The following is a 26882-nucleotide window of genomic DNA, read 5'->3' on the forward strand; positions in this document are numbered from 1 at the left end:
AGTAGGCCTCCATATTCATGATCTCTCTATAACGCAGACAGCTGACAAGCATTGATGTGGGCTGATCTCAGATTAGGTGTCAAAAACAATGTGACAGATCTCTTAAGAAGTTATAAAAAAGGATTAACCCTTTAGTGGTGGAGCCAAATTTTTGAAATCTGACCAGTGTCACTTTAGGTGGTAATAACTCTGGAACGCTTCAACAAATCCCAGTGATTTTGAGAATGTCTTTTCGTGGCACATTATACTTTGTGGTAATGGTAATGGTAAATTTATGTCGATATGTTTTGTGTTTATTTATAAAAAATATCCGAAATCTGAGAAAAATGTTAAAAAATTAGCAATTTTCAAACTTTGAATGATTATCCCTTTAATCCAGATAGTTATACCATAGCAAAACATTAATAAATAACATTTCCCTCATGTCTGCTTTACATCAGCACCATTTGTTAAATTTTATTTTATTTTGTTAGCATTTTAGGATGTTTAATAATGTAGCAGTAATTTTTCATTTTTTTTCAAGGAAATTTACAAAATGTATTTTTTTAGGGACCTATTCAGGTTTGAAGTGCCTTTAGGGGTCCCGTATATTGGGAAACCCCCAAAAGTGATGCCATTTTAAAAACAGCACCCCCTGACATACTGAAAACTGCAGTCAGATAGTTTATTAACCCTTCAGGTGATTTTCAGGAATTAATGCAAAGTGACATAACAGAAATGAAAAAGTGTATTTTTACCACCTAAATGCCGCTAACTTCTGAGCAGGTTACAACAGCCGGCAGACTCTAAGGCCGCTCTTTGGTCATGAATTGCTATGGCAAACATCAGGACCATGCAGTCATGATCTGAGGGCACCAATTGTGATAGAAGAGGGAGCCCCCACACTCTGTTAACCATTTATAATGATGTAGTCACTATTGACAGCAGCATCTAAGGAGTTAAACAGATTTGGACAGTGCCAACACTGATCGTGGCTCATACAGCAAATTGTCAGCTATAGTGAACAGCTGACAACTGCTGGATTGTCACCTGTATGGGGAGGCTATTCTCTTATATCGCAGGTCAGTTAAAAGACATATTGGCGGTCATTAAGGGGTTAAAGACAATGTGTCAGCAGGTTTTTGCCATGTAATCTGAGGGCAGCATGAGCTAGGGGCCGAGACACAGATTTCAGGGATGTGTCACATATTAGGCTGTGTGCTGTAGTTTCTATACAATGAATGTTTTATCAGCAGGAGATTATCACTGCCTGGACTAAAGCTCCCGTGAACCCTGATCTGACCACGCCCCTTCCTCTGATAAGCAGCTCACTGTCAAAAGACTATGTACATAGAAAGCTGTGGTGTGGGCTGAGTTTTTCTGATTGTGTTGCAACTGCTGCACCCAGAAACCTAAGTGATACATCACTTTCCTGCATTATACTGCTCTCCGATGAGATAGCAAAAATCTGGTGACACATTCCCTTTGAGTCTTACAAAAAAAACAAAACAACAAATTAAGATGTGATTTTATTACATTTGTAAAATATGCTTCTTAAAGAGTTATCTCAACTGATTAGCTTTTTCTTTTTTTTAATAGTAAGAATCATTAATCGTTCAGTTTGTAGCATGTGGATCAATGTTCACATTGCTAATGACAATCATATCGTGCGGGGGACATTTGTTTTTCTCTGCAGATCTGACCATTTTCTGATTCTGTTATGTATTGCAGTGCACAGGAGGAGACCTGCCTTATCAGAAAGTGGAAAGTTTATAAATAATGTCAACGTGGCCAGATCAGATGGCGCATCAAAAACCCAGTATACCATCACTGTAAATCCATTTGATTGTGCCTACAATTTTCCACTCTTTGCTGCTGGATTTGCAGAGGTGGGTGATGGATTGTGAGCGAGTAGCACAAAGGATATTATATATATATATATAGATATATATACTGTATATATATATATATATATATATATATATATATATATATATCCTAAATCTCTCACTATGGAAAAGTGAACCAGGCCATTTATTATATTTCTGGTATATAAAAACGGTAACACTAAAGGTCCTGCAGTGCACTGCTGATGAGAGAAGCCTGGGCCGCATGGCCAGCCACAGTGTGTGCCCGCTCCCCAGTGGTAGGTTCCCACGATCATTTTCACCACCTCTGGTGGTTTGCTAAGAGTGCAATCAGTTTTTCTTGGACGTGGGGAGAAGAAAAAAGTGTCATGTGTCATCTGAGTGCAATCTGATTTTATTTTTTCATGGACCTTTGACACCTGATCCAAGGTAAAAGTTGGACCTGTGCACGGCCTCATAGTACATCACAGGTACGAGTGCTATCCTTTAAAACCATGGATAGGACTAGTCTAAAAAATTGTTCGTGGGCATGAGAATTCATCATGTATCTGCTGGTTAAGGTCATCGTGCAGAGTTGACATGGATCACCTGTCTTATCTGGTGACGATACCTTGTAATCTTGGGAATAGCCCTTTACGAGGGTTTGTTAGACAGTGTAATAATGAAGCATTCCAGCACAAGGCAAAAACATACAACATTTCTAATGAATAACATGGGTATAGAACGGGGATTAGGTGGCACCCCGGACATTTAGTGACTTCATGAGTCCAGCAGATGTCTCTCTTTTTGCCGGGGCCTTCAGGACATTCTAGGAAAGTTGATGTCTGTGTGACAAAAATCAGTTGGCGCATCCAAGAACAGCATACCCTACTTTTATGTAAGTGTGAAAGTATGATATTAAAAGTGTTTTTCACATTCCATATGTTTTTAACATGTGTTTATAAGCATATTGCGCACAGTCAAAAATTCTGTACTCATTAATTTAATACGTTATCTGGACCAGAAAAATTGGAAGGTTCTTCGGGAGCCGGACAAAAAACCTCGAAAGCAGTGTTGGGATGTGACATTATCAAACTCAGCCCTAGCATCCAGAAGCATATTTCGGAGGGTCAAATGGGAACCAATTGCACCATGTTACATTGTCAGTACAATGCTAATTACAGTGCCGGACTGGGGTGCTAAGGGCCCACAAGTAACACATCGATTCTGGGGGTTACTATTCATCTACATGCAAATATAACATTAACCTCATTCACAAATATACCTATGCCTCTATGTCATAATTAACTAGGTTGAATGAATGATGAGATAGTGGCTTAGTCTGTTCATAGAGAATCAAATATATTGTGGTGCTTCTGCAGAGCGGCCCACCGGGAAATTCACCTGCTCCTCTGTGGGCCAGTCCGAGCCTGGATATGTGTCTGCCTCCATACAGCCATCCGTCTTTGCACTGATGGCAAGAATAAATAGTGAATGACAGGCTGCTGGTTATCTGATACCAATACCTATCAATACTTACTATGATATGTTTTTTCTTTACACAGAACATTCTCAATACTACAGATTCAGCAATCTATACCACATCATCCTGGCCCCAAGATACAAAGATCCAGATAAATCGAACCCAGACAGCGTCCCCGCCCATTGGAGGAACATTCAGCATTCGGGCTTATGGAAGAGAAACAAGTGGTAGGGTTACATCTCAAGCATCATTAATCTAGTTGGACTTATCTTCTCTCTGCTCAAGTTTTTATGACAACAGGAACGTCTTCAGGGTCAATATTTTCCCACGGAAATCAGTTAACTGCCAGCAATGCTTTATTTTAACATTGAGTAGTCCTATTGGGACATCCCCTTGAAAATGTCTCATCAGAAGCAACCCCACCTAGAGTATAGGTGATCAGCTGATCACCCCATGAACCCCCACATATAGTGTTCACATGTCCTAATGGGACAAATGGGCAGGATTTGTTCCATTTCAAGGTGAACTGATGTTAGGGCAGGCGGAATGCACCGAGTAAATATAATGATAATAAAGGTGCATTCGCAGCCCGGGGTCCACCGTGCAGGAGTGGAACCTGCTGCTAGTAAATGGCAGCACTATATGGCGGTACTACGCCAGAATAGACACGGGTTCCGTCACCCGGTCTGTATAGGATCGAACTCTGTTGCTTCACAGAGTCGCTGGGAATAAAGGTAACGCTGTGCCCTGTTAGCAGTCATGGGGTGCAGCAAATGGATACTAGTGGGATCCCTGCAATTCACCCCCACTATGCCGGCGATTGATCCCACTCTGACCCTTGGTGGCTTTTGAGCCCGCGCCTGAGGACGCCCTGAGTCAGATGCTGGGATCAAGCGGGATTTCCCACCCTACACTGACGGATTGTCAAGAGAAACTGGAGATAGCCGCACAGAGTGCGTACAGCAACGCACTGGCGGTCACTGCTGGATAGACGCAGTATAGATTGTGCCTGGTGCTGGATGGCACTTTCTGGCACTAGGCAGCTCCAACATTCGCGAACATTCATCAACTCTAGAGATGGGAATGATTCGGAGCTTTCACCAGAACAGGCATACATCAACACACACACAATTACTGTTTTATACTAGCGCATGGCTGTACGGCCATGCAAACCTTTTATAGAGGAAGCTCTCCGGGACCTTCCTAGTGGTCCAATAGGAGCTGCTTCAGGACCTGAGCTTGTGACACCCGAACACCAATGAGAGGTCTTCCCTTGGGCATGCTCAGTAGAGGAAAAGCAGGACTTAGTCCCAGGAGCATCTGCTCGCCACTGATCAGTAGTGTTGAGCATTCCGATACTGCAAGTATCGGGTATCGGCCGATACTTGCTGTATCGGAATTCCGATACCGAGATCCGATATTTTTGTGATATCGGGTATCGGTATCGAAACAACATTAATGTAAAAATGTGTAAAAGAGAGAATTAAAATGAAAAATATTGCTATACTCACCTTTCCGACGCAGCCTGCACCTTACCGAGGGAAGCGGCAGCGTTCTTTGTTTAAAATTCGCGCTTTTCTTTCCTTTACGTGAGTCCCGGCTTGTGATTGGTTGCGTGCCGCCCATGTGACCGGGACGCAACCAATCACAGCAAGCCGTGACGTAATTTCAGGTCCTTCAGGATTTTAAAATTACGTTCCGGCGTTGTGATTGGTTGCGTCGCAGTCACATGGGCGACGCAACCAATCACAGCAAGCCGTGACGTAATTTCAGGTCCTTAAGGATTTTAAAATTACGTCCCGGCTTTGTGATTGGTTGCGTCGCAGTCACATGGGAGACGCAACCAATCACAAGCCGTGACGTCACGGGAGGCTGGACACGCGCGCATTTTAAAATGGGCGCGTGTCCAGCCTCCCGTGACGTCCCGGCTTGTGATTGGTTGCGCCGCGATCAACCAATCACAAGCCGGGAGGCTGGACACGCGCGCATTTTAAAATTTTAAAATGCGCGCGTGTCCAGCCTCCCGGCTTGTGATTGGTTGACCGCGGCGCACAAAATGAGTGAGGATGAACTAAACCAAACAAGGGGAAACTGCCAATGTTGTCAAAACATCAATTATTGCATAATAAGTTTGGTCGAATTTGCAGGATGTGTCTCACATTCCCATGTATCACCTCTCAGCTGATGTATTATACAAGCCTCCCGGCTTGTGATTGGTTGACCGCGGCGCAACCAATCACAAGCCGGGACGTCACGGGAGGCTGGACACGCGCCCATTTTAAAAAGCGCGCGTGTCCAGCCTCCCGTGACGTCACGGCTTGTGATTGGTCCGCGTCCCGGCAACATGGCCGCCATTAACCAATCACAAGCCGTGACGTCACGGGAGGCTGGACACGCGCGCTTTTTAAAATGGGCGCGTGTCCAGCCTCCCGTGACGTCCCGGCTTGTGATTGGTCACGGCGCCATGTTGCCGGGACGCGGACCAATCACAGCAAGCCGTGACGAAATTACGTCACGGCTTGCTGTGATTGGTCCGCGTCCCGGCAACATGGCCACCATTAACCAATCACAGCAAGCCGTGACGTAATTTCGTCACGGCTTGCTGTGATTGGTCCGCGTCCCGGCAACATGGCGCCGTGACCAATCATAAGCCGGGACGTCACTGGAGGCTGGACACGCGCGCTTTTTAAAAAGCGCGCGTGTCCAGCCTCCCGTGACGTCACGGCTTGTGATTGGTTAATGGCGGCCATGTTGCCGGGACGCGGACCAATCACAGCAAGCCGTGACGTAATTTCGTCACGGCTTGCTGTGATTGGTCCGCGTCCCGGCAACATGGCCGCCCTGACCAATCACAAGCCGGGACTTCACGTAACCAAGTAAAAGCGCGAATTTTAAACAAACAACGCTGCCGGTTCCCTCGCTGAGGTCCAGGCTGCGTCGGACAGGTGAGTATAGCGATATTTTTTATTTTAATTCTTTCTTTTACACATTTATATGGATCCCAGGGCCTGAAGGAGAGTTTCCTCTCCTTCAGACCCTGGGAACCATCAGGAATACCGTCCGATACTTGAGTCCCATTGACTTGTATTGGTATCGGGTATCGGTATCGGATTGGATCCGATACTTTGCCGGTATCGGCCGATACTTTCCGATACCGATACTTTCAAGTATCGGACGGTATCGCTCAACACTACTGATCAGTGCTGGTTACAATGGCTGAACCTGGAAGATCAGCAGTAACCAAGCGCACAGTATCTGACTGAGCCAGACGCTGCAACCGACGTCTCCGCTGAGCAGGCTCCACTGCGGCTGGAGAAGAATGGGAGACCGCAGCGGAGGTGGAGATTCCCCCTGTGCAGCGGCAGGAACTCGACACTTAACAACTGATATACAATAAGTAATAAATGTCCAACTGACAGGGGGCAGGCTTACATTACAGGACCTTCATGTCCTACCCCTTCAACTTGGGGCAACTGGTCCACCTTGGGGTGCAACACCCTAAGACTGGCCTTATAACCGATAAACCAATGTTTCCATGATATTATTATACGTATACTCTGTCTATAATCCTCTTCTTTGGTCGTCCTATAGATCTCAGTGTAGACATCTCAAGCACCGATCTGAAATATGCCTTAGAGACCATTCCGGAGATGGGACAAGTTTCCATTGTTTCAAGCTATGGGAATTGCAGAGGATACAATATGCAGGTCAAATTCTTAACAGCTACAGGATACCAGCCGCTCTTACAGGTACACATGTTTATTATCTATCAATATTCGGAGCTCATCCTACCAGGTCATGGCCCGTAGACCTGCTTTATCAATAGTGAGGGGTGTAGTGGTATCTAGATTATTTTATTTAGTTTAACCTGTTAGAACTTATAGCTTGGATTGTCAGATGTGACAGAACTGAGGCAGTACTGTACGTGACACACCATATTAGTCTAATTAGACTGGCTTCTATATGTATACCTAATACACAGTCATACCTAGACTTTCGCTAAGGAAGGGCATTCAGTTTGCCACCCGAGCCATAGCTAAGGTAGAGAATGTTGGGAGCGCCCCCACTAGAACTCAGCGTCAGTGGCCCATGCCCCTACAGACCCACCTAGCTAAAGTATAACCCTACCTACTACAATCACAACTGCTCCAGATGCTCTAAATACTAACTGTCTCTAGGTGGCTCCTGACTTTGTATATAACTGTGGAGCGCCCCCAGTAGGGCTATGGGGTACTCGGTACCGGGTCCTTCGGTTCTGAGTGGGGATGTCACGGTGGCTGACCCAGTCCGTGGCCCTAGGGACGTCCGTTGTAAATGGGGGAAAGGTCTTTAAAGGGATAATGTTCGTGACGCCACCTGTGGTATTCGGTCAGGGTGACCGACGCTGCTGAGGGGTCTGCTGGGGTGATGTTATGGCAGCTAGATGGTATACCTTCCCACAGGTGATGTGTATCCCCAGGGCTTCCCAGAGTGTAGAGGGTGGATGGTGTGAAGCGCAGTGAAGAACGAGGACACAAGGTTACAGTCTCTTTACCTTTACTGAAGTCTTCAGCGTCCACAGTCCAGAGCACCAGACCACAGGGTAGGCAGAGTCCGGCCGGTCTGAAGGCAAATCCAGAGTCCCCCTTATCCAGGTGGAAATCAATAGCCTTCCTCTAGCGCCTGTGTATTGTAGTACCTTACTGCTGAGCCTCTCATAAGGTCCTCACAACTGCTGTAGGTGTTCTAGATGTTATGTCTCTTTCTCTCTGTCCCCCTGATGGATAGGATAGGACAAACCCATATGACTGATGGCCTGAGGCTTTTTACAGAGACTCTATCACGCCCCGGCCTCCGCAGTTGCCACCGTGCCTCCTGGGTATAAGGTCGGGCAACTAATATGGAACTAGCTGTCCTGCCGGTCTCTGGAGCCAGGCTTGGAGACGATGACTCCCTCGGTGTTCCGGCTACCGGCTTCTGCGCCTCAGAAGGAGGCAGCCTTTTACAGGGCAGAACTCCTTCTGGTTTCCTCTCCTTTTGCTATGACTTCGTTTCTCACTCTCTGCAACGCAAATCCCTTCAATATCTCTTTCCTAGGATGCTGCCGCACGTGGGGCAGGTGCAGCTCCGTGGCCTTCTGTCTAGGCCTCTGACAGGATCCCACCCCTGTAAGGGACCCACTACCTGAGCCGAGCCCGGATAGCAGCTCACTGGGTGAAGCCCATCTCGCTTCTGCCTAACTTCCTGTCCAGACTGCCAGTTTTACCTAGTTGTGAGGAGTGCCCTAATAGATAGGAGCATGGCTCCCCCTGGCGGCCTGGAGTGTGAAGTGTGTTGTGTGGTTTGTGATACCTGGCAAAGAGATCTCCTTTATTGCCTTCAGACGTAATATCACTCCCCCTGGTGGAAGAACGACATTACTGCAATGACCAGGACTCTGGGGCGCTGCAACTGCCTCTAGGTGACTCCTGACTTTGTATATAACTGTCTCTAGATGACTCCTGACTTTGTATATAACTGTCTCTAGATGGCTCCTGACTTTGTATATAACTGTCTCTAGATGACTCCTGACTTTGTATATAACTGTCTCTAGGTGGCTCCTGATTTTGTATATAACTGTCTCTAGGTGGCTCCTGACTTTGTGTATAACTGTCTCTAGGTGACTCCTGACTTTGTATGTAACTGTCTCTAGGTGACTCCTGACTTTGTATATAACTGTCTCTAGATGGCTCCTGACTTTGTATTTAACTGTCTCTAGGTGGCTCCTGACTTTGTATATAACTGTCTCTAGGTGACTCCTGACTTTGTATATAACTGTCTCTAGGTGGCTCTTGACTTTGTATGTAACTGTCTCTAGATTGCTCCTGACTTTGTATATAACTGTCTCTAGGTGGCTCCTGACTTTGTACATAACTGGCTCTAGGTGGCTCCTGACTTTGTATATAACTGTCTCTAGGTGACTCTTGACTTTGTATATAACTGTCTCTAGACGGCTCCTGACTTTGTATATAACTGTCTCTAGACGGCTCCTGTCTTTGTATATAACTGTCTCTAGGTGGCTCCTGACTTTGTATATAATTGTCTCTAGATGGCTCCTGACTTTGTACATAACTGTCTCTAGGTGGCTCCTGACTCCTGTCTTTGTATATACCTGTCTCTAGGTGGCTCCTGACTCCTGACTTTGTACATAACTGTCTCTAGGTGACTCCTGACTTTGTACATAACTGTCTCTAGGTGACTCCTGACTTTGTATATAACTGTCTGTAGGTGACTCCTGACTTTGTACATAACTGTCTCTAGATGACTCCTGACTCTGTATATAACTGTCTGTAGGTGACTCCTCTCTTTATATATAGCTGTCTCTAGGTGGCTCCTGACTCCTGTCTTTGTATGTAACTGTCTGTGAGTCGCTGAGCATGCACAATACATTTTTATCCTTCTGTCAGAGTTTCTGCACTCAGCAGTAAAGGTATAGTCTCCTATCCTGGATGTTGGTCTTCTAGAGGAGTGAATATCAGGAGACCGTAAATACAGAGCCAAGCAGGATGGAGTAATGTAATTTAACTGCTGTGTGCAGCTATCATGACAGACTTACTGTGCTTTCATAGCCATCTGTTTTTTTGTCACGGTAGCAGCACACAGCAGTAAAATTAGGTTCCTCTATCTCTGCTGGCTTTGCATGGCTTTGATGTCTGCTGACATCATCCTTATCAAAAAGCAAACATAGCATTATGATTATTCAATATTTCTAATAGGAGTAAATACAAAAATTCAAAAATACAATTTTTTTCATAAATATATTGTAGTGACACGGGGATAGTGTCACCGGGGTTTAGGCCAGGGATGTGTTGTGATCCGCTTTTTGGCTCCCCTGGTGGTGGCTGGTGGTACTGGAGACTTGTGTGTGCTTTTCTGCCTCAGCTCACCTGCTTCCATCAGTTTTGGGAGTTCCCTATTTAGCCTTGCTCTCCAGTCACTTCCTTGCCGGTCATCATTGTAACCTGAGTCATTCAGTTGCATGTTCCTGCTACTAGTCTGCTGATCAGCTAAGTGGACTCTTGTCCTTATTGTTTTGTTTTTCTTGTCCAGTTTACAGTTTTGTCATTTCCTGTTACTGGAAGCTCTTGTGGACTGAAATTGCCACTCCTGTGTCATGAGTTGACACAGGAGTCTTAAAGTAATTTCAGGATGGGTTTTTTGAAAGGGTTTTTCAGCTGACCGTGAAGTCCTCTTTTGTATCCTTCCTCTATCTAGTAAGTGGACCTCGCTTTGCTAAATCTACCTTCATACTGTGTATGTCTTTTCCTCTGAACTCACCGTTAATATACGTGGGGGCTACTATCATCTTTGGGGAATTTCTCTAGAGGTAAGCCAGGTCTGTTCCTTCCTCTTCCAGGCGTAGTTAGTTCTCCGGCTGGCGCATGGCATCTAGGCAGCCGTAGGAATGCTTCCTGGCTACTGTTAGTTGTGTGGTAGATTTAGGTCACATTCAGCTTGAGTTTCCATCGCCCGAGAGCTAGTCTGTTATTTTTGTGTTTCTGATGTTCCCATGCCATTGGGGAATCATGACAGTATGACCGGCCGCTGTTAAAGTAATTGGCAGAAGAAAGGAGAGTAAAAGAAGTCTGTAGATTTTTTTTTTTTTTTTTTTTCCTCTCATGTTTGCTACTTAGTTGGCTCAGTTGTATTTCTGCTCTATTTACAGCCTTGCCTTTCTCTCCTTCTAATCCTTGAATGGCTCTGATCTCTCCGGTTTAAGGATGGACCCTCAGAGTTTGGCTGCAGGTTTAAATAATCTTGCTACGAAGGTTCAGAATTTACAAGATTATGTTATACGTACTCCTATTTCTGAACCTAAGATTCCTACACCAGAGGTATTTTCCGGAGATAGATCTCGGTTTCTGAATTTCAAATGTAATTGTAAATTATTCCTTTCTCTCAGACCTCACTCCTCTGGAGATCCTGTTCAGCAGGTTAAGATTGTGATTTCTTTGCTGCGAGGTGACCCTCAGAATTGGGCATTTTCATTGACACCAGGGGATCCTGCGTTGCTCAATGTGGATGCGTTTTTTCTGGCTTTAGGGTTGCTGTATGAGGAACCTAATTTGGAGATTCAAGCTGAAAAAGCTGTAATAGCCCTGTCTCAAGGGCAAGATGAAGCTGAGATATACTGCCAAAAATTTAGTAAATGGGCTGTGCTTACTCAGTGGAATGAGTGTGCCCTAGCGGCAAATTTCAGAGAGGGCCTTTCTGATGCCGTTAAGGATGTCATGGTGGGGTTTCCTACGCCCACAGGTCTGAATGAGTCCATGACAATGGCGATTCAGATTGATCGGCGTTTGCGGGAGCGCAAACCCGTGCACCATTTGGCGGTATCTTCTGAAGGGACGCCAGAGAAAATGCAATGTGACAGAATTCTGTCAAGAAGCGAGCGGCAGAATTATAGGCGCAAAAATAGCTTGTGCTTCTACTGTGGTGATTCCGCGCATGTTATATCAGCATGCTCTAAACGTACTAGGAAGGTTGACAAGTCTGTTTCTATTGGCACTTTACAGTCTAAATTTCTTCTGTCTGTAACTCTGATTTGTTCATTATCAGTTATTACCGTGGATGCCTATGTGGACTCTGGCGCCGCTCTGAGTCTCATGGATTGGTCCTTCGCCAGGCGCTGTGGGTTTGATTTGGAGCCTCTGGAAGTTCCTATACCTCTGAAGGGTATTGATTCTACACCTCTGGCTTGTAATAGACCACAGTTCTGGACGCAAGTGACTATGCGTATGACTCCAGACCATCAGGAGATGATTCGCTTCCTCGTGTTGTATAATTTACATGATGTTTTAGTGCTTGGATTACCATGGTTACAATCTCATAACCCAGTACTGGACTGGAAAACTATGTCTGTGTTAAGCTGGGGATGTCGGGGGGCTCATGGGGACATACCTTTGGTTCCTATCTCGTCATCTATTCCCTCTGAGATTCCTGCATTTTTGTCGGATTTTGGGGATATTTTTGAAGAGCCTAAAATTGGTTCTCTCCCTCCCCGCAGAGAGTGTGATTGCGCCATAGATCTGATTCCAGGCAGTAAGTTTCCAAAGGGTCGTTTGTTTAACCTATCTGTACCTGAGCATGCTGCCATGCGAGAGTATGTTAAGGAGTCCCTGGAAAAGGGACATATTCGTCCTTCTTCATCACCTTTAGGAGCTGGGTTTTTCTTTGTCTCTAAAAAGGATGGCTCGCTGAGGCCTTGTATTGATTATCGACTCCTGAATAAAATTACTGTCAAATATCAGTATCCGTTGCCGCTGCTTACTGATTTGTTTGCTCGCATAAGGGGGGCTAAGTGGTTCTCCAAGATTGATCTCCGTGGGGCGTATAATTTGGTGCGAATTAAGCAAGGGGATGAGTGGAAAACCGCATTTAATACGCCTGAGGGCCACTTTGAGTATTTAGTAATGCCTTTCGGCCTTTCTAATGCGCCTTCAGTTTTTCAGTCCTTTATGCATGATATTTTCCGTGAATATCTGGATAAATTTATGATTGTGTATTTGGACGATATTTTGATTTTTTCTGAGGACTGGGAGTCTCATGTTCAGCAGGTCAGGAGGGTTTTTCAGGTCTTGCGGGAGAATTCTCTGTGTGTAAAGGGTTCTAAGTGTGTTTTTGGGGTTCAAAAGATTTCCTTTTTGGGGTACATTTTTTCCCCTTCTTCTGTTGAGATGGACCCTGTCAAGGTTCGGGCTATTTGTGACTGGACGCAGCCTACTTCTCTAAAGGGTCTTCAGAAGTTCTTGGGCTTTGCTAATTTTTATCGTCGATTTATAACTGTTTTTTCTGGTGTTGCTAAGCCTCTTACGGATTTGACTAAGAAGGGTGCTGATGTTGCCAATTGGTCCTCTGCCGCTGTGGAGGCCTTTCGGGAACTTAAGCGCCGCTTTTCGTCTGCCCCTGTGTTGCGCCAGCCCAATGTCTCTCTCCCCTTTCAGGTTGAGGTCGATGCTTCCGAGATCGGAGCGGGGGCGGTTTTGTCGCAGAAAAGTTCCGATTGCTCAGTGATGAGACCTTGTGCGTTCTTTTCTCGAAAATTTTCTGCCGCCGAAAGAAATTATGATGTCGGTAATCGGGAGCTTTTGGCCATGAAGTGGGCATTTGAGGAGTGGCGTCATTGGCTTGAGGGTGCTAGACATCAGGTGGTGGTTTTGACTGATCACAAGAATCTGATTTATCTTGAGTCTGCCAGGCGCCTGAATCCTAGACAGGCGCGCTGGTCGTTGTTTTTCTCTCGGTTTAATTTTGTGGTCTCATATCTGCCAGGTTCTAAGAATGTGAAGGCGGATGCCCTTTCTAGGAGTTTTGAGCCTGATTCCCCTGGTGATTCGGAACCTACAGGTATCCTTAAGGATGGGGTGATATTATCCGCTATTTCCCCAGATCTGCGACGTGCTTTGCAAGAGTTTCAGGCGGATAGACCTGATCGCTGTCCACCTGGTAGACTGTTTGTTCCTGATGATTGGACCAGTAGAGTCATCTCGGAGGTTCATTCTTCTACGCTGGCGGGTCATCCTGGAATTTTTGGTACCAGGGATTTGGTGGCTAGATCCTTCTGGTGGCCATCTCTGTCTCGTGATGTGCGTGTTTTTGTGCAGTCTTGTGATGTGTGTGCTCGGGCCAAGCCTTGTTGTTCTAGGGCTAGCGGGTTGTTGTTGCCCTTGCCTATTCCGAAGAGGCCTTGGACGCACATCTCGATGGACTTTATTTCTGATCTTCCTGTCTCTCAGAGGATGTCTGTTATCTGGGTGGTGTGTGACCGTTTTTCTAAGATGGTTCATTTGGTGCCATTGCCGAAGTTGCCTTCCTCGTCTGAGTTGGTTCCTTTGTTTTTTCAAAATGTGGTTCGCTTGCATGGTATTCCTGAAAATATCGTTTCTGATAGGGGTACCCAGTTCGTTTCTAGATTTTGGCGGGCATTCTGTGCCAGGTTGGGCATTGATTTGTCTTTTTCGTCTGCCTTCCATCCTCAGACTAATGGCCAGACGGAGCGAACTAATCAAACTTTGGAGACGTATTTGAGGTGTTTTGTGTCTGCGGATCAGGATGATTGGGTTGCCTTTTTGCCATTGGCGGAGTTTGCTCTTAATAATCGGGCCAGTTCTGCCACTTTGGTTTCCCCTTTCTTTTGCAATTTGGGGTTTCATCCCCGTTTTTCTTCTGGTCAGGTGGAGTCTTCGGATTGTCCTGGAGTAGATGCTGTGGTGGATCGGTTGTATCGGATTTGGGAACAAGTGGTGGACAATTTGAATTTGTCCCAGGAGAGGACTCAGCGGTTTGCTAACCGCCAGCGTCGGGTTGGTCCTCGCCTTCGTGTTGGGGACTTGGTGTGGTTGTCTTCCCGTTTTGTCCCAATGAGGGTTTCTTCTCCTAAATTTAAGCCTCGGTTCATCGGTCCCTATAGGATTTTGGAGATTATTAACCCTGTTTCCTTTCGTTTGGACCTTCCGGCATCTTTCGCTATCCATAATGTGTTCCATCGGTCGTTGTTGCGGAGATACGAGGTGCCGGTGGTTCCTTCTGCTGGGCCTCCTGCTCCTGTGCTGGTTGAGGGTGAATTGGAGTACGTTATAGAGAAGATCTTGGACTCCCGTATTTCCAGGCGGAGACTCCAGTACCTGGTTAAATGGAAGGGCTATGGTCAGGAAGATAATTCTTGGGTAACTGCCTCTGATGTTCATGCCTCGGATTTGGTTCGTGCCTTTCATAGGGCTCATCCAGGTCGCCCTGGCGGTTCTTGTGAGGGTTCGGTGCCCCCTCCTTAAGGGGGGGGTACTGTTGTGATCCGCTTTTTGGCTCCCCTGGTGGTGGCTGGTAGTACTGGAGACTTGTGTGTGCTTTTCTGCCTCAGCTCACCTGCTTCCATCAGTTTTGGGAGTTCCCTATTTAGCCTTGCTCTCCAGTCACTTCCTTGCCGGTCATCATTGTAACCTGAGTCATTCAGTTGCATGTTCCTGCTACTAGTCTGCTGATCAGCTAAGTGGACTCTTGTCCTTATTGTTTTGTTTTTCTTGTCCAGTTTACAGTTTTGTCATTTCCTGTTACTGGAAGCTCTTGTGGACTGAAATTGCCACTCCTGTGTCATGAGTTGACACAGGAGTCTTAAAGTAATTTCAGGATGGGTTTTTTGAAAGGGTTTTTCAGCTGACCGTGAAGTCCTCTTTTGTATCCTTCCTCTATCTAGTAAGTGGACCTCGCTTTGCTAAATCTACCTTCATACTGTGTATGTCTTTTCCTCTGAACTCACCGTTAATATACGTGGGGGCTACTATCATCTTTGGGGAATTTCTCTAGAGGTAAGCCAGGTCTGTTCCTTCCTCTTCCAGGTGTAGTTAGTTCTCCGGCTGGCGCATGGCATCTAGGCAGCCGTAGGAATGCTTCCTGGCTACTGTTAGTTGTGTGGTAGATTTAGGTCACGGTCAGCTTGAGTTTCCATCACCCGAGAGCTAGTCTGTTATTTTTGTGTTTCTGATGTTCCCATGCCATTGGGGAATCATGACAGGGATGCTTGCCGAGAACATGAGCCGATACACAAGGAGCGAGAAGGCCGAGGTGTGTAGAGCGCACAGGACCTGAGTTAGGCCGATCGTGTAATCACAGGGGGTGGAGCTAATCCGGTCATGTGACCAAATGGGTGGAGCTATCCCACGAACAGACAGAACCGAGAAAAATGAGCAAACCGAATAACCAAGTCAAAACAAAGCCAAGGGTCAGAAACCAGACAAGTACGAGGTAACCAAGGGCAAGACAGACGAGTAAACAGGGAAGAGCCAAGGGGTCAGAATACCAGGAGGGACGAATCAGTACCGAGCAGGAAGACAGAGACAATAGTAAAGGGACAAACCGGGTCATGCACAGTGAAACTCACACACGCAGAGGAACAGCGATCACAGACACATAACCTGGGTCAGCAAACTCTAGCCGAGTAAACAGAAGTATCACTGACACTGGACCCAGGAACTAACAGCATTAAATAGCCACCCCAGAACCAAAGAGAGGCGGACAAACTTCACCCTAACCTGACCAGGACGGAGCAGAACCACCCCGTCCTGAGTCATGACATATATATAATGATGGCACAGCCTCATAATTACCTAGCTCCAATACAGTCGAAGGTAGGTTCAGATCTTGCAACTGTTAACCAGATGTTAAAGTCGCCATTGGATTGTGCAGTGGACTGTTGTAGATAGGCCCTTGTTTATCGCGGGTGATCGAGCTTCATGCTCGAGTCCCGGCCCCGCATAATTTGCGGCTGTTAGACAGCCAATAAACATGCGTAGATTGCCGGCCATACAGCAGGCTATTCCCAAACGTTTATTGGCTGTCTAACAGCCATGAATCATGCGGGGCGGGGACTCGAGCATGAAGCTCGATCACCCACGATAAACAAGGGCCTATCTACAACAGTCCATTATGTGGTGTCTACAAACTGGTGTAGGTTCATCATCTTATAGCTCAGTGATCCTGCCGTAGACAGCGGTGAGGGAGAGCTCCTGCATCAGACAGGTGCCTTACAGTCATAGTGAGGTTGATTAGAAGGACATTTTCTATAATTAGTGTTGCTAATGAACATAATAGAAATGCACATTGTTTTCAGGAAATACTACTTCTCTGTATCTAAGTCTAAGCTGTCTGTATTATTTAGGTAAATGACTCCAAGATAACCGGCGTACAAGCAACAGCCAATGCACAAAAAATTACTGACGGAGGCCTGTTTCGTCAACACCTGCTTGGAGATTTTGTGAGAACCCCAAATGGAAACCCACAGGTAAAGAAAACTGACATTACTGTATACTGATACTTGTAAAGATGGTGTTGTAATAATAGGGTGCAAAATATGCTCTTTACAACCTTGAAATTTTCTATTTTTGTGGTTTTATTTTTTCTTCTTATTCCAGGAGCCATAACTTTTTTTTATTTTTCCGTCTCCATAGCCATACGAAAGCTTGTTTTTTTGCGGGACGAGTTGTAATTTTGAATGACACCGTTCATTTTTTTTTAAAAGAAAAATTGTAAGAAAAAAAGATTTGCTTATGTCACTATTTTCGGAGACACGTAAAGGTTTCATTTTCCGTGATATGGGGATATGTGAGGGCTAATTTTTTGTGCACTGAGTTTACTTTTATATTGATACAATTTTGGGGTAGATATGATGTTTTGATCGCATCTTATTGCAATTTAATGCAATTTTGCAGCAGTCAAAAAAAGGAATTCTGGCATTTTGATTTATTTTCTCGTTGTGCTGTTTACCGATCGGATTAATTTATTTTAATATTTTCATAGATCAGACTTTTGCAAATGCAGCGATACCAAATATGTGTATTTTTTTCAATCATTTTATTTTTAATGGGGCAAAAGTCGGATAATTTTTTGTTTTGTTTTTTTTTTCTATTTTTCATATTTTTTAAAACTTTTTTCTCACTTTTTACTATATTTAATAGTCATTTTAGAAGATTTGATGTCTATGGTGTGAAAGCCCCTTTAAATGGAATCTGTCAGTAGGATCAACCATGCTAAGCTGTCTATATGGGCATATACAGTGGGGCAAAAAAGTATTTAGTCAGTCAGCAATAGTGCAAGTTCCACCACTTAAAAAGATGAGAGGCGTCTGTAATTTACATCATAGGTAGACCTCAACTATGGGAGACAAACTGAGACAAAAAAATCCAGAAAATCACATTGTCTGTTTTTTTTATCATTTTATATGCATATTATGGTGGAAAATAAGTATTTGGTCAGAAACAAACAATCAAGATTTCTGGCTCTCACAGACCTGTAACTTCTTCTTTAAGAGTCTCCTCTTTCCTCCACTCATTACCTGTAGTAATGGCACCTGTTTAAACTTGTTATCAGTATAAAAAGACACCTGTGCACACCCTCAAACAGTCTGACTCCAAACTCCACTATGGTGAAGACCAAAGAGCTGTCAAAGGACACCAGAAACAAAATTGTAGCCCTGCACCAGGCTGGGAAGACTGAATCTGCAATAGCCAACCAGCTTGAAGTGAAGAAATCAACAGTGGGAGCAATAATTAGAATATGGAAGACATTCAAGACCACTGATAATCTCCCTCGATCTGGGGCTCCACGCAAAATCCCACCCCATGGGGTCAGAATGATCACAAGAACGGTGAGCAAAAATCCCAGAACCACGCGGGGGGACCTAGTGAATGAACTGCAGAGAGCTGGGACCAATGTAACAAGGCCTACCATAAGTAACACACTACGCCACCATGGACTTAGATCCTGCAGTGCCAGACGTGTCCCACTGCTTAAGCCAGTACATGTCTGGGCCCGTCTGAAGTTTGCTAGAGAGCATTTGGATGATCCAGAGGAGTTTTGGGAGAATGTCCTATGGTCTGATGAAACCAAACTGGAACTGTTTGGTAGAAACACAACTTGTCGTGTTTGGAGGAAAAAGAATACTGAGTTGCATCCATCAAACACCATACCTACTGTAAAGCATGGTGGTGGAAACATCATGCTTTGGGGCTGTTTCTCTGCAAAGGGGCCAGGACGACTGATCCGGGTACATGAAAGAATGAATGGGGCCATGTATCGTGAGATTTTGAGTGCAAACCTCCTTCCATCAGCAAGGGCATTGAAGATGAAACGTGGCTGGGTCTTTCAACATGACAATGATCCAAAGCACACCGCCAGGGCAACGAAGGAGTGGCTTTGTAAGAAGCATTTCAAGGTCCTGGAGTGGCCTAGCCAGTCTCCAGATCTCAACCCTATAGAAAACCTTTGGAGGGAGTTGAAAGTCCGTGTTGCCAAGCGAAAAGCCAAAAACATCACTGCTCTAGAGGAGATCTGCATGGAGGAATGGGCCAAAATACCAACAACAGTGTGTGGCAACCTTGTGAAGACTTACAGAAAACGTTTGACCTCTGTCATTGCCAACAAAGGATATATTACAAAGTATTGAGATGAAATTTTGTTTCTGACCAAATACTTATTTTCCACCATAATATGCAAATAAAATGATAAAAAAACAGACAATGTGATTTTCTGGATTTTTTTGTCTCAGTTTGTCTCCCATAGTTGAGGTCTACCTATGATGTAAATTACAGACGTCTCTCATCTTTTTAAGTGGTGGAACTTGCACTATTGCTGACTGACTAAATACTTTTTTGCCCCACTGTATGTCATAGAAAGTTGAATAAGATGATGCCTTGATATCAGTGATCCGATGTCATATTCCAGAGACATCCACATTATTAAAATATGTAAATGAGCTGTTAAGATCTATGGGCCGGACATAGATTTCCCTGACAATCTGCCTCCCAAGATTACTTTAAATGAAAGGAGGTGTTATCAGCGTGAGACATGTAGATCAAGAGAGCGGGCTGTCAGTCATTACCTGTCTCACACAGTTAATATCCCCAGGAAAAAATTGTGAATACTTAGCAGATAAATTTGCCTATTGATGTGTGCACAGCAGCCACGATAAGGCGATTCTCATTCCTGGGAACCTACCTAATGTGAATTCACTCCTATATTGAAGCTTACATTTATGTGGATAGATTGGATCCTGCTATTATTAAATGAATCAAGAGCATCTAACTAGCGGCATGCGCCTCAGTGTGGCTCATCACAAATCTTACTCCATTGAGGGAATGGAGAAAGATTCCTGGTGTAAGGAACGCCATATCTCTTCATGAATTAGAGAAACGATAACATTACGTCCCCGTCTTGCCCCCATCTCACCCCAGCTTTAACCATTTTGTAAGAGATGGGAGAAGCTGGCATGAAAATGTCAAAAGTCCTAAGATTTTGTGCAACCTCTAGTTTCACAAACATTTTGCAACTTTTCAAAGCAACTTACGGCAAAATTCTGGCAAAATTGTTTTGATGAATAGGGGTCAAAATCTTGAAATTTAATTTTACTTTAATTATTTTTTTGGGGGGTTGCGGTAGTTGTTCAGTTTTGACAATATATCCATACTTGAAATATTTTAGGTTGAAGTCTACATAAATGGGATCCCTTCAAAGTGTTCCGGAAACTGTGACTACACCTGGGATCAGAAACATACGCCAATCATCTATTCTGTGAATATGGGTAAATATGGATGTACAAACATTTTTCCTATGTTTAGGGTATTATTTAAAATATAAATTGATCAAAGTTGACATTTGTCATGCTGCCTTCATACCCATTACATCATCTGATTCCACCCAAAATGACCAGGACTGGTCAATATAAATTTAACGTGTATGGCTTTGATTGTATCATTTTCACCTGAGCTCAGACAATCTACCCACATGGTCAAAATTGTTGGTACCCCTCATTTAATGACAGAAAAACCCACAATGGTCACAGAACTAACTTGAATCTGACAAAAGTAATAATAAATAAAAGATCTATGAAAATGAACAAATGAACGTCAGACATTGCTTTTCAACCATGCTTCCACAGAATAAAAAAAAAAAATAAAACTCATGAAATAGGCATGGACAGAAATGATGGTACCCCTGAAAATAATGTGACAAAAGGGACATGTTAAATCACAGTGTGTCCACTAACTAGCATCACAGGTGTCTACAATCTTGGAATCAGTGAGTGGGCCTGTAGGGCTACAGATACTCACTGTGCTGTTTGGTGACATGGTGTGTCTCAACATGGACCAGAGGAAGTGAAGGAAAGAGTTGTCTCAGGTGATTAGAAAGAAAATTATAGACAAACATGTTAAAGGTAAAAGTTATAAGACCATCTCCAAGCAGCTTGATGTTCCTGTGACTACAGTTGCACATATTATTCAGAAATGTAAGATCCATGGGACTGTAGCCAACCTCCCTGGACATGGCCGCAGGAGGAAAATTGATGACAAATCAAAGAGATGGATATTACGAATGGTAACAAAAGAGCCCAGAAAAACTTCTAAACAGATTAAAGGTGAACTTCAATCTCAAGGAACATCAGTGTCAGATCGCACCATCCGTCGTTGTATGAGCCAAAGGGGACTTCATGGGAGACAACCAAGGGGGACACCATTGTTGAAAAAAAGTCATAAAAAAGCCAGACTGGAATTTGCCAAACTACATGTTGACAAGCCACACAGATTCTGGGAGAATGTCCTATGGACAGATGAGACAAAAATTAAACTTTTTGGCAATGTACATCAGCTCTATGTTCCCAGATGGAAAAATTAAGCAGTTCAAGAAAAGAACACTGTCCCTACTGTGAAACATGGAGGAGGCTCTGTTATGTTCTGGGGCTGCTTTGCTGTATCTGGCACAGGGTGTCTAGAATCTGTGCATGGTACAATGAAATCTCAAGACTGTCAAGGGATTCTAGAGAGAAATGTGCTGCCCAGTGTCAGAAAGCTTGGTCTCAGTCACAGGTCATGGGTCTTGAAACAGGATAATGACCCAAAACACACAGCTAAATACACCCAAGAATGGCTAAGAGGAAAACATTGGACTATTCTGAAGTGGCCTTCTATGAGCCCTGACCTAAATCCTATTGAGCATCTTTCGTAAGAGATGAAACATGCCGTCTGGAAAAGGCAATCTTCAAACACGAGACAACTAGAGCAGTTTGCTCTTGAGGAGTGGCCAAAATACCTGTCGAGAGGTGCAGAAGTCTCATTGACAGTTACTGGAATCGTTTGATTGCAGTGATTGCCTCAAAAGGTTGTGCAACAAAATATTCAGTTAAGGGTACCATCATTTCTGTCCAAGCCTATTTCATGAGTTTTATTTTTTTTATATTCTGTTGAAGCATGGTTGAAAAGCAATGTCTGACTTTCATTTGTTAATTTTCATAGATCTTTTATTTATTATTACTTTTATCAGATTCAAGTTATTTCTGTGACCATTGTGGGTTTTTCTGTCATTAAGCCAGGGGCACCAACAATTTTGACCTTGTGTGTATTTCTAGTAGATGACAAGACAAAGTATGTAACTCAAAATTAGTGCAAGAAAAGGTGGAATGTTTGGACAGATACTTAATGTTTGATGTAGAAACAATCCAATGACGGACTGTTGTGATCTCCGGTTCAAAGGTGGAGTTCTTCTTTCAAGAGCAGTTCATTCTGACGACAATGGCCAGTATGGTAATAACTATTTCATTTTAGATGTCAATGGAGAAGAAGAGTTCTTGATAATCAATGGGACTGGATTTTCTAACAGTACTGCCAATGACACAACCTATGTGACCGCCGGAAATATCACTTGCACCATTCTTGACCTCACTGGTAAGTTAAAATAGTATTCTTATCTTAGACAGGATATGACGTCAGCTTATTATAGTCTCACCTATGGGACCTGAACACATTGTCAAAATGAGAGTCAACTGACCCTTGCTCCACCTGTTAGAGCTGTCGCAGACTGCAACATCCAGATTGAGAAGGAATGATGAGGTGGCCATGCACATTCACAGGTCTAAAGGACTTACAAAAACAGCTAAGCATAGGACACATCATAGATGAGGACCCCGACTCAAGACCCCCTATCTTTTAACTGTTGTTAACTTGGTTGTCTTAAAGTTTATATGTGTAATATATAAACTTTGCTGTAGAAATGATAAGACGACACGCACAGTTGGGCAGTGTCTACCTGATGGGTGGCATCTAAGGTACTACACAATTTGTGCCTCCAGAATCTTGAGATTTCGATATGATGTAAAGGACAAACCTATAGTTGTGTCATATTACTCAAAAATGGATGTTACTAAAAATAAATAGTACAACTGGATAGGCCAGTCGCCATATTCCACTGGAGTACGAATGGAAAGGTGGTCACACATATCACAGGAGTTAAAGAAAAAGCCAAACATGGGAAATATGTACGTTAAAGAGAGGGACCTTCACTCAGAACTGGCTCTTTTAGTCAAAGTGGAAAGTCACTAAATATGAGGAGCTCCAACTCTGGTAGACTCTACCTGGTCACACATTTATTTACATTGACCGCATGCAATACTAAATTTCCCCTGTAGTGGCCACTGTTTGTAACTGGCCCCTGCTGATTACTGATATTATCAGAAAGTGGACCCACGGCAATCGGCTGCTCACCACGTAGGCATATTATTAATGATAATTACATGTATAGTATCACAGGTCATATATATATAATTTATTCAGTGTAAGTTAATGTGGTCTTTTTTTCTGGGTGTATTTTACATGTAGATACTATGATACGATGTCAGGTTGAGAAAGCAAGTGCTGGGACGTTCCCGATCTCAGTGTATATTGCAGAGCTTGGATTTGCAGATTCTCAAGGAGGAAATCTGACTTTTACTAGTCAGATCATTGTCTCTTCAATCACTCCATCATCAGGAAGCTCTGCAGGTACTTAAGTAGATCCTTTATCCTCTACTTTAGACTAGTCCTGTTATATTCTATTTTATGCATTTTATATATGGTACTATATGTTATGCTATTGCAGCGCCCCAGAGTCCTGGTCGTTGCAGTACTGTGGCTCCGCCACTATGGGGAGCTACGGTGCGTCCGATGGCACTGAAGGAGTTCATCTGATCAGGTATCACAGACACCAATACATTTCACAGCCGGGCCTCCGGGGGGAGCTAAGGGTTCTATTCATTAGGCCACTCCCCACCATAGTGGGTAAACTGGGGGTCAGGCAGGAAGTTAGATCAGAAAGCTGACTGGATTGGACGAAGCAACACCTAGTGGCAGAGGGTGTTGTGGAGGAAGAGACAGTAGGGTCTCTGTCAGGGGTGGGATCCTGACAGAGGCTTGGCATTGAAAAGAACGTAACGGGTCCGCGCCAGCTCCGGGAAGCGGCGGGACCCAAGAAAGGACTAGAAGCGAGATAGATTGTGCTGAGTGAGAAACGAGATCAAGCAATAGGAGAATACCAGTAGGGGTCGTGCTGTAAGACCGGAGCAACATCCTACTGAGGCGCACTACCGGTGGCCGGAACGCCGAGGGAGTATTACAATAACCAGCTTCAAGCAATACTCTAAACAGCGGCAGGACAGTCAGTTTAAGGCGGGCTGTCTAACACATATCACCTATGAAGTCTTGGGAGGCAATTGCGGGAGAGGGGCGTCTCTAGGGTCCCGGAAGAACTCCAGGCCTATCCGACAAACGGGTGCCGTTCTAACTGTAACATCAGGAAGGGACGGAAGATTAGAAGAACATCATTTAATCGAGTTGTGAGGGAACTTAAGAAACAGACACAACGGTTGTGGGGTACTTTCCGTAAGCATAGCAGGGAAGGACTACAACACATAGCGCTAAGAAGGAAGGCACCGATTTCCACCTGTGAAGTGAACTCTGAAGGTGCCATTGGACCGGCCGGACTTGCGCAGCCTGGTGAACCATATTCTGGACTGAGGACTCAGAGATCTCCAGTAAAGAGGTAAAGAGACTGCAACCTGGTGTCCTCGTTATTTACCGCGACCTGCACCCCACAACTGCACCACCAACATCCACACCTATTATTTACTGTGCGCCCCACGGCAGGGTCACGGACCGGGGCCTAGCCGCCGTGACAACCCCCAGAAGCAGAGACTCGTAGGCCCGGTACCGGGTACCCCTCGGCCCTGCGGCGGTGGGGGCGCCACTACTTGGCGCCACGAACAGGATCTACTTAAGCCTGAAGAATCAGGTCATGTGTGCCTTGGAACTGTGATTTACTGTGCTTGGACTGTGCTTTATTGCAAAGACTGTGGATTGTCACTTGCCGCCAAAAGTTCGCGCCAAAACCGCCGCCATTACAGCGCTAAGGAGAGTGCAGGAGAAGAAGAAGGGCGTGGAAGTGGGCGTGAACAAGCTGAAGAGCGCGAAAGACAATGGCCGCCCAGTCTAAATATCTCAGCCCCTTGAGGACGTGTCCGTCAGCAGCCGAGATCCGCCTCCTGATCCTCAATGGTGGGCAGAGACAGAGAAAACGAAACCGCCCACGAAGGAGAGAGCGGGAAAAGGACCAGGAAGAAGAAGTCAGAGACATGGAGGACGCCATGGCGAGCCACCCGGAGCCGGAGCGTGGGGTCGGAGCCGAGGACTCCCCCAGCTACCCGGAGGGGCACCGCAACCAGGCCTCCACCGCTGATGCTGAATTCCTGCAGGCCGGAGTGGACGAGCTCGGCGACCGACCCCGGCGGACGCAGCTGAGCACCGAGGCCGGGTGGAAGAAGGCCATCATCAGGAGCCTCACCGGACATCTGTCGGCAGCCTCATCTGGTCCGGAGCAGGAAAGAAGTCCCAGCGCTCCGAAGCTGGAAAGCAAGGCGCTGCCGGGAAGGGGTATGCTGCGAGCAGAGATGACAACGCCGCAGCGCAAGGCCCCGCAACCAGCGTTCCAGATCCCAGCGGAGGCAGAGCAGACCGGCACCGGAGGGACCGCATCTGAAGCAGGTATGAAGGACGACCCTGCCCTGATGACTGACACCACTCCCGTGACTGCTGGTGCCACAGCTGCTGACCCCGTTCCAGTGACTGATCTTGCAGCAGCCTCTACCTCTGCTGCAACAAATGCCCCTACTCAAGCTGCGCAGACCTCCATCGCTGCGCATGATTTAACCATACATGAAAGACGGATTAACGGCGTTTGTCCAGCACTGGGTGTAACCCTGGACCTCACTTTTCCCAGGCCGAGAAGGGTTAAGTGCCAGGTGCAGCCCTGGAAGCCGTCCAACTAAGCCTCGGAAACCTGAAACTGTAAATAGTTAACTGTTTATTTCCTTGCTGTTTTGCTGCTAAAACCCGTCCTGGGTTAACTCTTAAAGGGATCCCTTTGTTTACCCGGGATCCCTATTGCTTTTTATTTTTGCTTTCACTTTCATTTTTGCTTTTTTGTTCCACAATGTTATAAAAACTGCTGAATCATGAACAGTGCATGATACAAACTGCTTGTAAATAGTTTGCACCTTCTTAAAGGAGCTCCCTGCTGGTAATACTTAAAGAAGGACTCTTTGCGAAGATACCGCACTGGAACCTTTGCTGAGCATGGACTGGTAGTCTGAAAAGACGAACTACCTCAGAAAGACTTGATCCCCTCTTAAAGGGGATGTTCATTTGTCGCATTTTGATAGTAATATTGCTTAAGACAAGTAGCAATAATGTTGATGAGAGAAGAGTGATAATTAGTGTTGAGCGATACCGTCCGATACTTGAAAGTATCGGTATCGGAAAGTATCGGCCGATACCGGCAAAGTATCGGATCCAATCCGATACCGATACCCGATACCAATACAAGTCAATGGGACTCAAGTATCGGACGGTATTCCTGATGGTTCCCAGGGTCTGAAGGAGAGGAAACTCTCCTTCAGGCCCTGGGATCCATATAAATGTGTAAAAGAAAGAATTAAAATAAAAAATATCGCTATACTCACCTGTCCGACGCAGCCTGGACCTCAGCGAGGGAACCGGCAGCGTTGTTTGTTTAAAATTCGCGCTTTTACTTGGTTACGTGAAGTCCCGGCTTGTGATTGGTCAGGGCGGCCATGTTGCCGGGACGCGGACCAATCACAGCAAGCCGTGACGAAATTACGTCACGGCTTGCTGTGATTGGTCCGCGTCCCGGCAACATGGCCGCCATTAACCAATCACAAGCCGTGACGTCACGGGAGGCTGGACACG

At 45.2% G+C, this 26882-nt stretch overlaps 1 protein-coding gene across 1 annotated transcript in view; it reads left to right on the plus strand.

Annotated features, from left to right (window-relative positions):
* The window catches only part of PKHD1L1 (PKHD1 like 1), a 210714-nt gene that overhangs the window by 70959 nt on the left and 112873 nt on the right, over positions 1 to 26882 (plus strand). The window contains exons 24-30 of the mRNA XM_077271084.1: positions 1711 to 1868; positions 3392 to 3536; positions 6901 to 7058; positions 16979 to 17101; positions 20296 to 20395; positions 22413 to 22532; positions 23463 to 23624. Of these exons, the coding sequence (XP_077127199.1) occupies positions 1711 to 1868; positions 3392 to 3536; positions 6901 to 7058; positions 16979 to 17101; positions 20296 to 20395; positions 22413 to 22532; positions 23463 to 23624 (966 nt within the window). The remainder of the gene's footprint in view (positions 1 to 1710; positions 1869 to 3391; positions 3537 to 6900; positions 7059 to 16978; positions 17102 to 20295; positions 20396 to 22412; positions 22533 to 23462; positions 23625 to 26882) is intronic.

This window comes from Ranitomeya variabilis, chromosome 6 (genome assembly GCF_051348905.1).
Source record: "Ranitomeya variabilis isolate aRanVar5 chromosome 6, aRanVar5.hap1, whole genome shotgun sequence".
Classification (NCBI taxonomy): domain Eukaryota; kingdom Metazoa; phylum Chordata; class Amphibia; order Anura; family Dendrobatidae; genus Ranitomeya; species Ranitomeya variabilis.